Source organism: Centroberyx gerrardi, chromosome 3, assembly GCF_048128805.1.
Source record: "Centroberyx gerrardi isolate f3 chromosome 3, fCenGer3.hap1.cur.20231027, whole genome shotgun sequence".
Classification (NCBI taxonomy): Eukaryota; Metazoa; Chordata; class Actinopteri; order Beryciformes; family Berycidae; genus Centroberyx; species Centroberyx gerrardi.
Window position 1 is genome coordinate 33,647,463 of NC_135999.1, and position 16,403 is coordinate 33,663,865.

General features: G+C 39.4%; 1 protein-coding gene across 5 annotated transcripts in view; it reads left to right on the forward strand.

Annotated features, from left to right (window-relative positions):
- The window catches only part of tenm3 (teneurin transmembrane protein 3), a 284,166-nt gene that overhangs the window by 132,508 nt on the left and 135,255 nt on the right, over window positions 1–16,403 (forward strand). For all 5 annotated transcript variants that reach the window (XM_078282759.1, XM_078282760.1, XM_078282758.1 and 2 more), the window contains one exon: window positions 918–1,182. In XM_078282759.1, coding sequence (XP_078138885.1) covers window positions 918–1,182 — 265 coding nt within the window. The remainder of the gene's footprint in view (window positions 1–917; window positions 1,183–16,403) is intronic.

Sequence of the window (16,403 nt, forward strand, 5' to 3'; positions counted from 1 at the left end):
GACACTGACAGTAACGACAAAACAAGTAAAATAATATCAAACCCTTAACCCTGGCAGTGTTAGTGCCTTGTTCTGGGGAATGGAACCTCCACAGAACTTGAATGGACAGAACCATCCTTCCACTAGTTTGTCATGGCAATTTGGCTAGTACAGCATAAAATGGCGACTATTGAATTTTAAGCGTTAGTTACTATGACCTACTAACTGTGCACAGATGTCAAACTTTTGACCTACTTAAAAAGATGTAGCATGAGTGACAACTTAATTCAGCTGCAGAGCCAGTTTCCCATTGCTTTGGTCCTTGCTGCAAAAATCCTCTCTCCTCAGCGACTTGCAGTAAATCAGTTCATACGGAAGCTAGCCCAACGGTACACATAAAAATGGCCGCCTCTCCATCCAGCAATGTTGGTTTGAATGGGAAAGACCGTTCTATCCATCCAAGTTCTGTGGGAACCGCTAACCCAAACCCCTAACGCTCAACTAGAATATGAGAGACCTTGAAGATAGTTTTGTGACTTAGTGACCAGTGCAAGGGATTGTGTGAAAGCAGCCATCTCACATGCAATTTTTTTTATTTTTCTTTCTTTAAACATGCTTTTATATATAGGTTTTGTGTGTAGTTTATCTTTGTCTTTTTATCTCATCTCATTGTTTTTTTACTGGAATTGACAGCTGACATACCGTGTATTTCCCATGCATGTATGTTTGTTGAGCCAGTGACCCAGCTAGCTCACTGTTAATGCATTATAAATTGAAAAAAAAGAAAAAAAGAAACATAGTTGTCAAAAAGGAAATCAACCAGTTTTTGTCAGTGTGTGCCAAGTTGACTTTTTGCAGATGTGTGTTAAATGAGTTAATTTGACAAAAATGAACCAAGCATCCCCCCCCTAACCACGCCTCTCTCCTGTCATTAACAGAGCAACCGCCCAATCACCACCCTACCCTGCCTCCCGTCCCGCCCCCTCACCGCCAGCAGCCCTCGGTGACGGCTCTCAACCAGTCCCTTAGCTCCACGCACCACGCTGGCCAATCCCTGAATTCGACGCGGCAGTTAGCCCCTCCCACTGGAAGCCCGGCCCCCGTGGCCGGCCAATCACCAGCCGAGCTGCAGACCACGCCCCCCGAGAGCGTCCCGCTGCAAGACAGCTGGGTGCTGGGTAGCAATGTGCCTCTGGAAACAAGGTAAACTGACAACTTATTATATCTATCTATCTATCTATCTATTCCATTTGTTTCTATTCCTATTCTATTCAATACATTAACTACAAGCCTCTGTACTGGCCGGCAACTTTAATGGCATTATGTATTCTAAATACAAACAAAAGGTGACGTTATCTAGAAAAATAGTGTATTATTGATTGCAGGTCACTGCTCATTTGTCAGTACTGTAATAATACATATAATCATATTTCTTGTACCTTCTTATATTTTTTCCAAACAAACTACTGTCGTTTGTTCCATAAACATAAAACGCATCACTTCCTGTGCAGCAGAGGAAAGAAGGACTCCCTCATAGGTGTTTAGAACGGCAAATGTAAACTGGCTATAGGTTGAATCACTATTGTATGGTATTTATTCCTATGAAAAATTTGCGGATTGTTAATTTACAGTTATATTGGGCTACATTTTAATAGAAATAAATGTCCAAATGGACATAGATAAGCTTACTCTTACAACTCTTGATTCTCACAATATTAAACTAGCACTGTGTTCATTATTTGGGCGGAATTGTCCTTTTAAAGTGCTAGAGAGCATCCTGAGGTGGGTGTGTGGTCTTTCCAGGCGTGACCTCCGCTTTATTGGCTAATTTGAACTTTGAATCCCCTATTCACCAGGCAATTTGTAGCTCCCTCTCTCTCTTTGTCACGGTGTCTCTCGCCCCGCGCGTTCCTCCGCCGTTCGGAGAAACCACTGTTCTCTCCGGCAGAGTGTAATGTCACGCTGACGACCTTATAAAGGGCTATTGTCCTGCCGCTGTCTATACACACGCACACACGAGTGCACACACACACACACACACACACACAGTTTATGGGGGGTGACTTTAAACCTGACCTACAATTCACCGGACAATCTGTAGCCTCCTCTCTCTCTCACTCGCTCTCCCTTTTTCTGTCTCTTTCTCTCTTTATTAGAATACCTATCGTCACCCATATAGAGAGAGAGAGACAGAGAGAGAGAGAGAGAGAGAGGGGGGTGGGTGGGGGGGTGGACTGATATATTGATAGAGGGAGAAACGTCTGTCTGTATTCTCTTTCCAGACCCCAATAGTTGGTGTGTGTGTGTGATGGGGGGGGGGGGGGGGGGGGGGGGGGGAGTAGGACAGCCAATCCATGTCCCTGGCTTAGCATTACATCCTTATGAAGGTCCAACACACACACACACGCACACACACACACACACACACACACACACACACACACACACTCTCACACACAGAGTTCAGAGTATCATCTTTCACAGACAGACCCTGTGAGTGTGTGTGTGCTGTGTGTGGTTTGTATGAATGTATGTGTAAGAAATACTAATTGACACACATACACACACACACACACACACACACACACACACACACACTCACACAGACTTGGAGATGAAACAAGCTGTGAGCCAGCCAGGGGATGGGGTGAGAAATACCAATCTAAGTCGGAGGGGTGGAGCTGAAAAATAAATGCTGTGTGACCCGGAGGCGCTCCCTGCATGGCAAATCAAATGCATCCATCCTCTGCTGGACCCTCCAGTCAGCACTCCTTTTCTGCCCTCTAGGAAGGGAAATCAAACACCCTCAAAGCTGGATGTACAAGTTGGTTGGTTGTTTTTTTTCATTGTTTCTGTCTTTGTTTGTTTGTTTGTTTGTTTGTTTCTTTCTTTCTTTCTACCTCGTGCACTGCAAAAAATATAATTTAGTCTCAATCTTATTTGTCTTTGAACGTGAAACATTAAGCAAAATACAGTAAATGTTGGTCACAAGGTAATTACATTATAATTACACTGGAAAATGTCATAAAATATACATTATGAATCTGGTATGATACAGTTATGAGACTGTTGTGTGTTTAGCATGGGCTATATATTTATTTTGGTCATAAGGTACTGTAAACCTACATAATCACATCATAACCACATCAATAACTGTCATAATGCATCATAAAGCATTATGTGTGTGACTGTTATCAGCCACTTGAGTTTAAATAATATGTTAATTTCATGAATTACTTCATTCATCAGTCATTATGAATTGTGGATCTTGTAACACTTTTGATGTATTATCCAGAGGTAAATATATGACTTTAACAACCTACTTAATGCTTTACAATCATCTCTGCGTCTATGTCCGGTGTGCATGCTAACGCTTTAGCATTTAGCATGTGCATATTCAGTAACCATTGGCGACTAGCATTATTCAAATTATGAAGATAAATCTTTTAGTAATCCAAAGTTGCCATTGTTTTTTTATTCTATGGCCTATAGATTCATAACATCTAAAAACAAAACCTCAGTCTTCAACATTAGTGAACTTGAATCAACAACGCAAAACTTTAGCTGTCTGGTTAACTTCAACAAATTAGCTACGCCCATGCTAGGGCTACTATATGATACAGCATTAGCATGTGCACACAAGCTCTGTTCGAAAACTTTCCCTATCACAGAAATAGTGCACTACAGTGTATCCGCCATTTTGTGCTTGGGTCCGAATTCTCAGCGGTTAATTTGATTCACTATACAGTCCACTATAAAATACTCACAAAGCACTGCAAATTGTAGTGAACAGACGATGCACCCTACAATTTCTCCTGTATATCACAATGCAATGCGATCGCGTCTCACCACAGAAGAGGAAGAGTCGTGCTAGTCGCTAGCACGACTAGCACGTTAGCTCACAAGCTTATTGTTTGCCAAACCAACCTTAGTTGACAAAACCACACATGCACATGATTAGAATTTCAACAATTTATTTGTAATGTAATGTTCAAAACTTCGCAAAATCGATACCTGAGTACATTTCAACGTGCTGTCATGAGTGCTTAGTTTGTTTATGAGATGCTAGGCGCATTCAGGTGCGTCACACAAACATCCAGCGCATTTTTTTGAAGCCACGATGTTTAATGTAGTGTCCGAAAGGCTGTTCGGTAGTTACCATATAGTTCACTATATGACAAACACTCCATAGGGAATAGTGAGTTAGTGAACGAGTGAACCATTCCGAACACAGCTACAGAAATGATTTAGATGCCCAATGGACCAAACACCCAAAAAGTCTGAGTAGTCCTTTAAGATGGATATTTTTGGAGGGAATTTGTGTCCGAATGCTACTTTCTGAAGCAGTTCTCAAAATGGAATCTGGAATGGAATCTCAAATGTATTTTACCATGTCAGTTTTGGGTGTATTCACATCCCTTCGTGAAGAGCTTGACTCAAAGATGGAAGATAGACTTTCTGGAACTTTGCTGACCCATTATAACATCGGGCCTTTAGATTTCATGTCCCCCAGTTTGAGTTATTTATCTTTGGAAAGCAATCTACCCTTCCACCTACCTGCCAAATCCATCAACCAAAAAATCTACTATCTTCAGAAATGGAGTATGAGTAGCAACACAGTTTCATCAGCAAGAAGTTCATGCGCGGGTCGATTTGTTTTTTTTATGTGAGCAGAGCACACAGCCCTCCAGATAGGTGGCAGATAGATAGATAGACAGATAGATGATGGATGGAGGGATGGTCTATTGGTGCTCAATGACCAGTGATAAGTCAATTTGAGTGTGTCCTCAAGATCACCTATTTTTTATTCCGATATTATCCCTCTTCCCAGTTTCATCATCGTTTGATTTGGTCTAAAACAAGAGTTCAAAACAATGCCATATTTCAAGTATAAAATGCCAGATCACTTTGAAACGAGCAGAAGCCGGTATTTCATCAGCAACTCAGGTTTCACACTCAGCTCTCAGTCGGTGTCACTCTTTCAAGCATCTATCTTTTCTTAGTTCACTTTTTCAATAAAAACATATTTTCCCCTATAGACATTTGCAAAGCTATATCTGTCTGCCTTCGACCAAATACACTACCAGTCAAAAGTTTGGACACACCTGATTGAATGTACTATGTTTTTCATTATTTTAAGGCCACTTTGATCTAAAGGCTTCTGCTTAAATGCTTGAAATTTGTTTCTTAGACAAATATAAATAGTGACGTTGATGCCTATGAATGAATTTTCTTTCCAAAGCCTCATCAAGGCAAAAGGCGGCTACTGTAAATAATCTAAAAAATAAGATCGTTTTGATTTGTTTAACACTTGTTTGGTCTCTGCATAATTCCATTTGTGTTTGTTCATAGTTTTGATGTCTTCACTATTATTCTAAAATGTGGAAAATATTAACAATAAAGAAAAATGTGGTGTCCCCAAACTTTTGACTGGTAGTGTATGTCAAAGTACAACATTAATATCAATAAGCCACAGTTTAAAAAGTACGGTGATGCCACAAAGATATAAATCAAGAGATGTTTAAGACAACAAGACGTCATGATTAATTCCTGACGTGTTTTCCCAGCTCGGTTTAAACTCCTCATCCTGTTGCCCATTCTCTGAACACATTTCACCAAGTTAGATTTGGCATTCCTACAACGTCAAGTAAAATTGCTCCTCAAACTAAAAAAAGCTTTATATGGTATAAGAAAAAAAATGATTACTCCTAGTTTAAGTATAATTTATCATTGCTACTACTTCTGTCCATGGAGTTTTGTCAGCTGAGACGAAATCAGTGTGGATAACAAAGTGAGCTGCAAGGACCAAAGATAAACCAAGTCAAAGTGCTATTGGATACTACTTACATACACATTGATCAAAATGTCTCATTAGAATCAATTCAGGTTAAGGTCTTCCCATAGGCAACCAGTGTAGTATTGATCAATTCTACAATAAATATGTAATCAATCAAACTGCACCATATTCATCATATTAGAAGTGGACCACACTGACTGGACCACATCTGATTTTTAATAAGAGGACAATATCAGCCCCATAAATCAGTCTAGCCCTAGTTTGGGCTGTATATGTTATATAGTCCATCTACAGCAGGTCAAACTTTATTCTTTGGATCATTATGACCTTTAACTATTCAAAGAATGGCTGTGTCTCCCCTCAACATTCCTATAGACAGACATGGTATCATATAGACTGTGTGTGTGTGTGTGTGTGTGTGTGTGTGTGTGTGTGTGTGTGTGTGTGTGTGTGTGTGTTAGACAGCCGTGGTATCATATAGACTCTATAGTTAATCTGTGCAGACTAAACACTCACCAACTGCCACATACCTCAATCTTATATTCTCTCTCTCTCTCTCTCTCTCTCTCTCTCTCTCACACACACACACACACACACACACACACACACACACACACACACACTATACATGATACCATGGCTGTCTCTCCCTCTCTCTCCCTCTCTCTCTTTAACCCAGTCTGTCAGTGAGAGTCTCTTTCTCTGTTCGCGAGCAGACTTACAAATAAAGTTTTTCACAAATATTTACAGCCAAGGGAATAAATCTTTGAGTGGCCTGGAAAAGCACACGCACACACACACACACACACACACACATACACACACACACACACACACACACAGACACACAGCATTTTGAGCTATAAGCTTTTCCAACTTGAATGCCAAATATAGCTATTACCATATTTACCTATGGGCAAGCATGTTTCTTTCCTCTTTCCTCCTCCCCTCTTTCTCTATTTCTTCTCCCTCTCCTCCTCCTCTTTCTTCTCCTTCTCTTCTCCTTCTTTCGACCTTCTTTCTCCTCCCTGCTTTCTCTCTTTCTTCTCCCTCTCCTCCCATCTTTCTCTGCTCCCCCCCTCCCCTCTTTCTCCCCAGTAGATTGTTGGCTCTAGCGCTCCATGCTAACGCTTTAGCATAAACTATGTTGAGTGATAGTAGGCTCCCTGCTAACACTTTAGCATAGCACCAAATCATCTTAAAGGACAGTTTCAGTTATTTTTAACCTGGGCCAAAGGGAAACTCAAAGGTTGAACCCAAAAGCACCCAAAACATAAAAATAACACATTACTTTATTAACGTGTAACTTTCACCCAAGAGCAACGTTATGTTATTGATATCTAGGACTTGAATAGGCTGATGAGAAGATAAATAAGTTGCCTTTCACAATGCACATTTCTTTTAACCAGGCTATTCTCATTTAGATTAAATTGGCTCACAGAGTATTCAAAAGTCTGCGATGTAGCCTTGTTTCAGTCTGAATTGTGCTTTAAAAGTGATTGGATCAGGTAACCAGTGAAGAACTGGAATGATGTGATTTAATCTGTTTGTACCCATTAAAATCCTAGCTGCTCTGCTTTGAGACTTTGATTGATGCCAGAACAAATAGAGTTAGGGTAGTCAGATCCCTTTCTCGTCTCAAATGTTAATTTTAAGTCAATGAAGAAGTTTGACAGAAAAACAACTACTGAAAAGTTCACCCTCTGTACGTTTATATACAGTGATGGAAGGATGATAGTTTATTTTATCTTCAAATCCAATGCCATCCAAAAGTAACACATCTACTCCCTACGGCAAAAACCTATTAACATTAGGGGTGTCACAATTCTCCAAATCCACGATTCGATTTGACTTTCGATTTTAAGGTCACGATTCGATTCGATTTTCGATTTATGATTATGATTTTTTTTCAGCACTGACGGCTATGCCATTGTTAGATTATCGAATCTTGATTTGTAAAGATCAACAGATCATTGGTTTTATGCCCTGACAACTGTCATTTACATTTTCTAATTCTTTAAAAAGATGGTATCAAGTGTGATATAACTGCCGTATTTTTTTTTGGAATGTTCCACACTAAGGCCATATGGTCAAATTTTTTCAAAGTTTTTCCATTTAAAAAAACACAACTTTCCCTTTAATTTGGTACCAAATACATGGCAAGGCGATTCAGCGTGTCTCCTTACTTCAGTGTCAACATTCACAGTATGACAACAAAACAGATCCTTCCTATCTTGGCTAATGATAAGCTTTCAAAATCCATACAAAACCTCCAGTGCTTCAGCCCACACAGTAATAAGATCAGACAATAATAGTCGCCAAACAAATATGGAAAAAGTCGCCAAACTTATATGGATAAAAGTCGCTGCAACTCGGCCAGTCCTCCTACCGACTCTTCGGCGTACTGCCTCCCGGAAAACAGCGTCTGTCTCCGGCGGTAAGAGCCAGGTAGCTCCCGCTGTTTAGTGAAGGTGATCTTGTGTCTTGTTTTATCGAGCAAGAACAAGCAATTTCGATCAAAAGACTTCAACTCACAATGTCTTCGTAACTTTCCACTATACACGGCGGGTCAGGTTCTGTCTCACAACACAATCTGACAGCTTCCAGAAGGTTTTAAAAGCGTGACGCTTAGCCGGCGAAGCCATTTTTAGATCTAACGTTACCGGTGGAGGACGACTAAACCCGGGGAAAATCAAACGTCTCAGTGTCACCAGATATACAGTATTTTCTGGTTCCGGTTCAGTTTCTGGTACATTTTAAACGATTTAAAAATGACGGGCGCTCTTGGGCGCTATAGTGAAATATAGAACGGGCGCTCTCTAGCAGCTACGCTGTGTCGTCATTGAAATGTTTTTTTTTCTTCAGACACGTGCAAGTAGGCAGAGGTGGAGAGAAAAAAAATACTCTGAGAATCGCGAACCTGCTTGTGATTTCGAAGGTCGAAATCGAACGCTCATTTCAATCGATTTTCGATTTAGAATCGAAATCGTGACACCCCTAATTAACATGTATTGAAAAAACCTTGGATGATACTTTTTCACAAGAATGGTAAAAATAGAGCAATTTTGAAATTGCAATTTGAAATTTATTAGACGTACTATTAGACGTTCACATACATTTCTTGAATGCCCACTCCACTTTGATAGAAATAAGTACTTTGCATTGATTTTAGACCAACAATCCCAAATGCATGCATTCATAACTTCAACTTTTGTGGCACAAGAAAAAGTCAAGGGGGTGTGAATATGTTTTTTTCTAGCTACTGTAGATACTGAGTGAGAGAGAATGCAAAAGATAGAGAGTCTGACCGAGTGAGAGAGAGGGAGAGAAAGAGGTGTGTATGGGCATTTATTGGGTCCTTTAAAGATGAAAGGAAGAGAGAATGGGGTGAGGAGTGACAGAGGAGTGTGAATGTTCTCATTTCGAGGTGATAATCCCTCCATTGATACACACACACACACACACACACTCACCCATAGCCAGATACTGTACACTCGGACAATCACACATACGTGCACAGACACACACACACACACACACACACACACCTGTTGTGTCAAGGGACACCCAACACGACTGTCAGGTGCTGCTGTCAGTCACACACACGCACACAGACACAGACACACACACACACACACACACACACACACACGCACACACACACAGCTATAGCGTTCTTCTAAAATGAAGATATCCACCATTTGAAGAGTGACACCTACTCTTATGACTTGATAGGTAACACAAAACTAACAATAATAATGATATATTTTTTTAAGAGTGGGAGGGAACTTAAGGCCTGTATTGTTTTGGAATAGAACCTTCATTAATTCAGTTTAAATCAGGCTTCCCACTGGTCATGTCATTCCTGAATATCACAGAATCCAGACAGGAAATGTCAGGGATTTTTATTTCTTTTAAAAGGATTTCAGGGAATATCAGTCAATGCTAGTGGAATGCTGTAAGCTTTTTATACCAATACAGTTTTACAAATGGCTTACTTTCCAGGACTATAGCCAAATCTATTTTCCAACTTGTGTCACACATTCATTACATTAGATTTTTTTCAGACTGAAAAACAACATTAAAGCTGCAATAAGCAATTTTTCTGACCACTAGAGGGCGACAGGAACGTCTAAATATCACACAGCAAAGCCTTTGCACTACGGAGGCCTACTAAGGACAAATGGAAGGATAAATGCTAATAGCTAAGCTAAACGTACTTGCTGAGAAGTTACCAGTCTCACTTTGCCAGATCTTTGTCCCGCTGAAGATTACATGTCCCACAATGACAAGTGAAGAGGCAGGTAGCAAGTTAACTTACGAGAGTTTTTTTCAGGAATGGGAGGAGGGGTGAACGCGCTTTTAAACAGCGAGGAAGGTGACAAGCTAGTTTTAAAAAATTGGAAAGCTACTGAATGGAGCGGGAGGAGCTTCGAGTCGGTCCGGATTTTGACAACAAGCTTTAGAAAAGGGGTGAAAACAGCAACACATCTGGCCCGCTGTGTGAATATTGGTTTATATCATTATGTCTCAATGAAATCTCCACACAGCACATATTAGTTTCAGGATTGGTTATAAGGTCTGATATCGCTTATTGCGGGTTTAACAAAACAGCAAGGAAGAACACAACTTAGTTATAGAAAGTCACATAAAAGTGCATTATCCTCTGAATACATGACATTACATAGAGAACTCACTGCTCCCGTGTCAGTACACTAGGTACGCTGGCTATTTACTGCCATCCACTAGCATTAGATACGTTTATTTTCACAGGGTCAGTCTGCAGCTTCTCTCTTGTATTCTGCTCCCACACACACACACACACACACACACACACAGTAGTTGGCAGTATGGTCTTCACACCATGTAGGCTGCGCTCAAGTTTTTCTCTTTGTGTCTTTTTCCATCTCTAAAGCTTCCAATCTGTGTGTGTGTGTGTGTGTGTGTGTGTGTGTGTGCCGTGTGTGTGTATGTGTTGCAGGTTGCAGGAATGTATTGAGAGACCTATTGCTAGTTGGCTATTGTCAACACATTAGTCATGGCAGCCACACTATATACAGCATCTACTATGCACACATTAGTTACAGTCATTTTACACTTTCGTATCCGTAACCTCTTTGTGTCTACGCTTTTGCTACTATAAGTCTCACTTAAATACACACACACACTCACACACATACACACACACAAGCACAATTTTAATGTACCCTTTGTCAACCCGAGCCTCCCTGTGTCTCCCCTATTGTTAACGATATTTAAATCACTAATGTAAATAATGGTAATGTAGCATAGGGAGAGGATACTGTAAGATATTGCATTGGGAGGGGTCTTATTTTTTACTGGATCACCAGATTAGTTATGGTTGACAACATACTACGATCAACCATATATTGGTTACAGTAATTTTACAGTCCATTATCCCTAGTCTGTGTCTCCACAGTAATTGAGTCGCACTTAAACACACATAAAACACGACAGTTATCTAGTTATACTCTGCCATCCCCTCTGTATCTCTGCGCTATTGGTGAGTCCCAGTCCTGCTATCAGTTCCAATATAGGTCCCAGTATAGCAGCGTTATGGAAGCCTTATGTCTCTAATCTATTGTCCCACAAGTAGCACTGCCTCTCTGCCCGGATGAAACTGCCAAGTAGTCATACTCATATGGGTTTTTTAAGGCCAGTACCGATAGATTTAGCCACTTTCATGCCAAAAAAAACGAATAAAAAATGACAAGTATTTAATGTTTCCTCCAGTATTCTTGTCAGGATGGAAAAGCCTCATGGGACACTATGGGTGTGATCACACCTACAGTTTGTTTCCTTCAGTCCAAACCATAGTAGAAAAGTTGACTTGGTTGCATTTTTATGTTTGGTTCATTTAGGTTCACACTGCCCAATCAAAAGTGAACCGAGGCTTGTAAACAAAAGTCACATGACTCACAAGTAGCTTGTTTTTTGGACAGAGTTTTCATTCTGTAAAAAGTTGTCATTCTGTAAAACAAATCTTCCTGACCTGATCTGGCTTGTCTGTGCTCTTCTTCTCTACCATTTATATGAGCATCAGTCCAGACTTAATTTTGTTCTGCTAGGCTTTCCAAGCATGAGGAACTCCTGGCCAACATCTGTCTCTGTATACCCACAAAACCTTGCGTCTTGCATTTTGGGGTTGTTTCCCGTAGTTGGTTAGGATTACGCTCTCAATCCTCTCAACAAACAACTCTCACAACAAACCGCACCCCACGTATCTTTGAAGAGGACTGAGACCTGCATTTTCAAGCGTGTGGTTATTTGGTGCCACCTGAGTTCGAATTGCATTGTTCTCACAAACCGTACTAAAGGGGGAAACTATGGAAGCCCATTCCCGCCACTCAATAAAATAAAAAACGACTCAATTCTGACTTTATATCTCGCAATTCTGACTTTTTTTCTCACAATTCTGACTTTTTATCTCAGAATTCTGACTTTATATGTCGGAATTCTGACTTTTTTTTTTCTCGCAAAAAAAAAAAGAAATAAAGTCAGAATTCCGAGATATAAAGTCAGAATTGTGAAATATAAAGTCAGAATTGTGAGACAAAAAGTAAGAATTCGGAGAAAAAAACTCACAATTTTAGTCTTTAGTAATGGGCTTCCATAGGAAACGCTCCAGAGATCAAATTAACAACTCCAAACATGCTTGGTGTGAAGGCACCCTAAAACTTTCCATTGAAAGCCAGACTAATGAAATAGTTTTAGGTGGGTTAGCAGCTCCTTAAGGCAGAGTGAGGCAGGTTTCATTACAGACCGACATCCTGAAGCTGTTGAGGAAATAAAAGGAGAAACCTCCATCTTATCGGAGGTGAATAACATTGGCTGGCTGATATCTGAATTTGAATAAAAGCCACATTTCGTCAAACTAATATATCTGTCTAACCCCTCTGCCAACCCTCCACTCTCCACTGCCAAGGTTAAATATGCTCTGTCTACTCTGATCCACCACCTGAAAAGAATCCAGATCAAATGACAAAGAGAGGGGAGGATATTTCAACTAAGGAGTGATTTTACACCAAGGGAATTTACACCACACAGTATCAACCATGTCACAGTGCAAGCTAAAAAACTATCAAGATTTTCCATGGTGTTTCCAAGTTTCCAGTTTCTCCTCAGCCCGAGTTAATTATAACTTCAAAAATAGCTGATATGAAAGAATGTTTCAATATTTTTTCCACTCCAGTCTATGTGATCTTGGTGATGAAAGGTGGGTAGTGGGGAAAAAAGGAAAAAAAAACAAAAAAACAGAGGAGAATCATTTCAACTCCCCACGGTAATGAGACAACCAATTAAATCCCTTGTTGTCAGATTCTATTAGCATTAATTTCCTATTTTTTAATTAGATGATTGATATCAATGGTTGCTATTGTCTTCCAATGCAAGCTTTTTGAATTGGAGTTGTTATTCGATTACAGACTTTGATGACTTTGAAATCTTGACACCTCGCTGCGAAACACTTTCACTGTTTAGTTTAGTGTATTTTATTTGGCATGGACATCACAGTAGCATTAGAATTGTAACTTACATTTATGCACAAGGACCAGATGCACTGTGTTTAGTGTTTGTAGCGAAACGCTAATTTACAACACCTGTCCACAGGAGGCTTTTTAAAAAAAAAGTTAAAATAGAAAAAAGAAAAGAAAAGAAAGAAAAGAGAAAAAAAATACATACACAAGAATACATACACAAATACACAAAATACAAAATACAGGTGTGTCTACAGAAGTATTAAGTGTGAGAACAATGTTGTTTCTCTTTTAGCCATGATTTAATACCTCTGTTAAAAGCATTAAGATTGTGTTGCATTTTCAGCTCAGTGGGCAGACAGTTCCATAGTTTTGCTCCTTTAACAGAGAAGACTGATTGTCCAAATGAGGTTTTGCGTATTGCAATGCGACAGTTACCGTTTATTGAGGCCCGTGTGCTGACTCTACTGGTGTGCTGGTGTCTTGTAACGAATTCATTAAGCAAGGAAGGAGCATGACCATGTAGGCATTTAAAAATAAGCTTTAAGTTGGAATAGCTTATGAAGCTTTCGAAGCTGAACATATTGTGTTTCTCCAAGATGTGACAATGGTGCCACCTCATTGGTTTTTTGTCCATGATTTTTATTGTCTGGTTATATAGTGATATGATGGGTTTTATAGTTGTTTGTGAGGCTTGTGACCAGGTAGTGATGCAGTATGATAAGTGTGAGAATATCATGGCATGCATGTAGAGCTGGGCTGTGCTGAATGGCAGATACTTTCTGATGAATCTGAAGCAGTTGAGATTTGATTTAACTTTTTTGCAAATATTATTCACTTGTTTATCAAATCTTAGATGTGAGTCTAAGATGATTCCTAAGTACTTGACATTGTCAACCTCACTGATGACCTCATTCTTTATTTTTACCACGAATCTTTCATTTTCGTGTCGTTTGCATATAGAGAAACAGGTTGAAACAGTTGTAAGTGGAATGTCTCCCTTCTCTCTTTTCTGAGTTTCTCCCTGTTTCTAATTGTGTCTCCCTATCTATCTCTTCAGCTTTTTTCATCTTTCATCATCATTTTGAATTGGAGATCATTACTCGCTTTCAGACTTTGACATTAGATGACTTTGAAATGATGAAACCTTGACGTTATATATGAATGGTTTAAATGTTTGAGGTCTCAAATTTCTGGAAAGGTTTGACCGTCTTTCCATCTCAATTCTCGTCTTTCTCTTAAGGCCCATTCACATCTACAATAACTATGAAGATAACTAAAAGCTAAGTCCAGACATTTTCAATGATTTGCTCAGTTTGCGTTCAGTCATAGTGTTTAGATGTTGTGCCTAGGGTTTACTGATATGGGTTTTGGAGGCTGATACAGATATGTTTTGATTGAAGGTACCTATAGCCAATATTTTACACCACATTATTTCTCAAGCAGCTGCCCTGACTCACTGTTGAATTTGGCAGCCAGTGAATACTGGCCAAATTCTCCTGTATATGCATTGTTGGCTGTTTTTCTTTGGACTTGAAGAATAATTTTGCTCAGCTCTGCAGGCGAGGCTTCCATTGGATATTTTTCCTCCATTTTAGAAAAAGCTTTTACTGATTAATGGACCCCACAGCTGACAACCATTTAATGGGATCAGATGCGTAACTGAGTTTACACTATTGAACCAGGTTCTAATCAGAACATTAATTAGGATTTCTCTTTTGATGATTTTTCTTTTGACTCACAGCCTTAAAATATCAATAATACTTTATTTGAAGTGGTGTTCATAAGACATTATAAGGCATTATAAGCACGTTGAAGATCATTGTGAGTGCATGTCATTAAAATTAACTAACCATCTACCTCTTAGAGCTGCTGTAAGTTCTCATTTTCTCACTTAAAGGATAATGCTAGTTGCGCTGGTTACTTGCCATACTGTGTGCTCAAGTCTTAGCATGCGCACTGGACAGATCTATCTACCAGAGGCACAGAGATGATTTTGGTGCCAATCTTCTTGCCAGATATTGGGCAAGGCGACCAATTGGCCAAACTCCCAAAAAGTCGATGTGGTCCTTTAACATCAAGCTATTCGTCATTAGTTGCAAAATTCCTGAAAACACGTGGGTAGGACTGGTTTACGGTAGCACCCATGCAGATTTCTTTATGTCAACAGAGATAAGGAGCTTTTTGGGAGTTAAAGTGAAGCAAACGTCCCTCCTAATCTGTGATCAAACAAAACAAAGATGAAGAAGAGATAAAATAAGGGGGCATCCCTCCATCATGTGGACATCGTTAGGTTCTAAAAACAGAAATATACAGAAAGGTATATATACAGGGACTACGGATGGAAATTAGCTTACAGCTATATCTGGCACAATATATTTATTGAGCATTGTCCCTGTCAAATAAACAAATAAAATAAAATAAAAAATCATCTGCAAACTGTAGCACATCTGTCATCGCCAGAGCAGAAACACCAGCAACCTCTTTTACCACCTGAACACAAAACATGTTTGAGTATGAATATTGACATCTTTTTTTCCTGTTTTATCAAAAATTTTACTTCAAATGATAGTCAGAATACTTAATTGTGATACCTCCGCTTAATTTAACAAATGTTAAAGTAACTGTCCTGTTGAAACCCCAGGTAAAAAACAGGCATTCCCACAGGGTTCAAATTACCAGAAAACCGACTATACCACGATATATACTGTTACCATTTAAAATTTTTAACTTTCATCATAAAATTCAGGCCATATGACCGATCACTAAATTGCAATAATCAACACAATGTGCATAAAATGTAGAGGGTTAAACACTTCATGGGACAGCTGGACAGTTAATGACATATTACAGTTAATGTATAGTTAATGTATCACAATCCACTTCAAGTATGTAAGTAAAAGACACTATGAAACATAAATAGGATGAAGTTTTGGTCTACTATATTTTGTAAGATTTGTATTATTTTTGTGATGTCCAGATCTTTGGCCTTGTTCAGATTTCTCAGTGTCCATGTTTTTCTCAACTTGAATATAATCAATCTCTGTTTTAAAGAGAAAGAAGAATAAGTCATCTGCATCTGTGTGTGTGTTTGTGTGTGTGTGTGTGTGTGCGCCTGCCTTTCTCTTTCC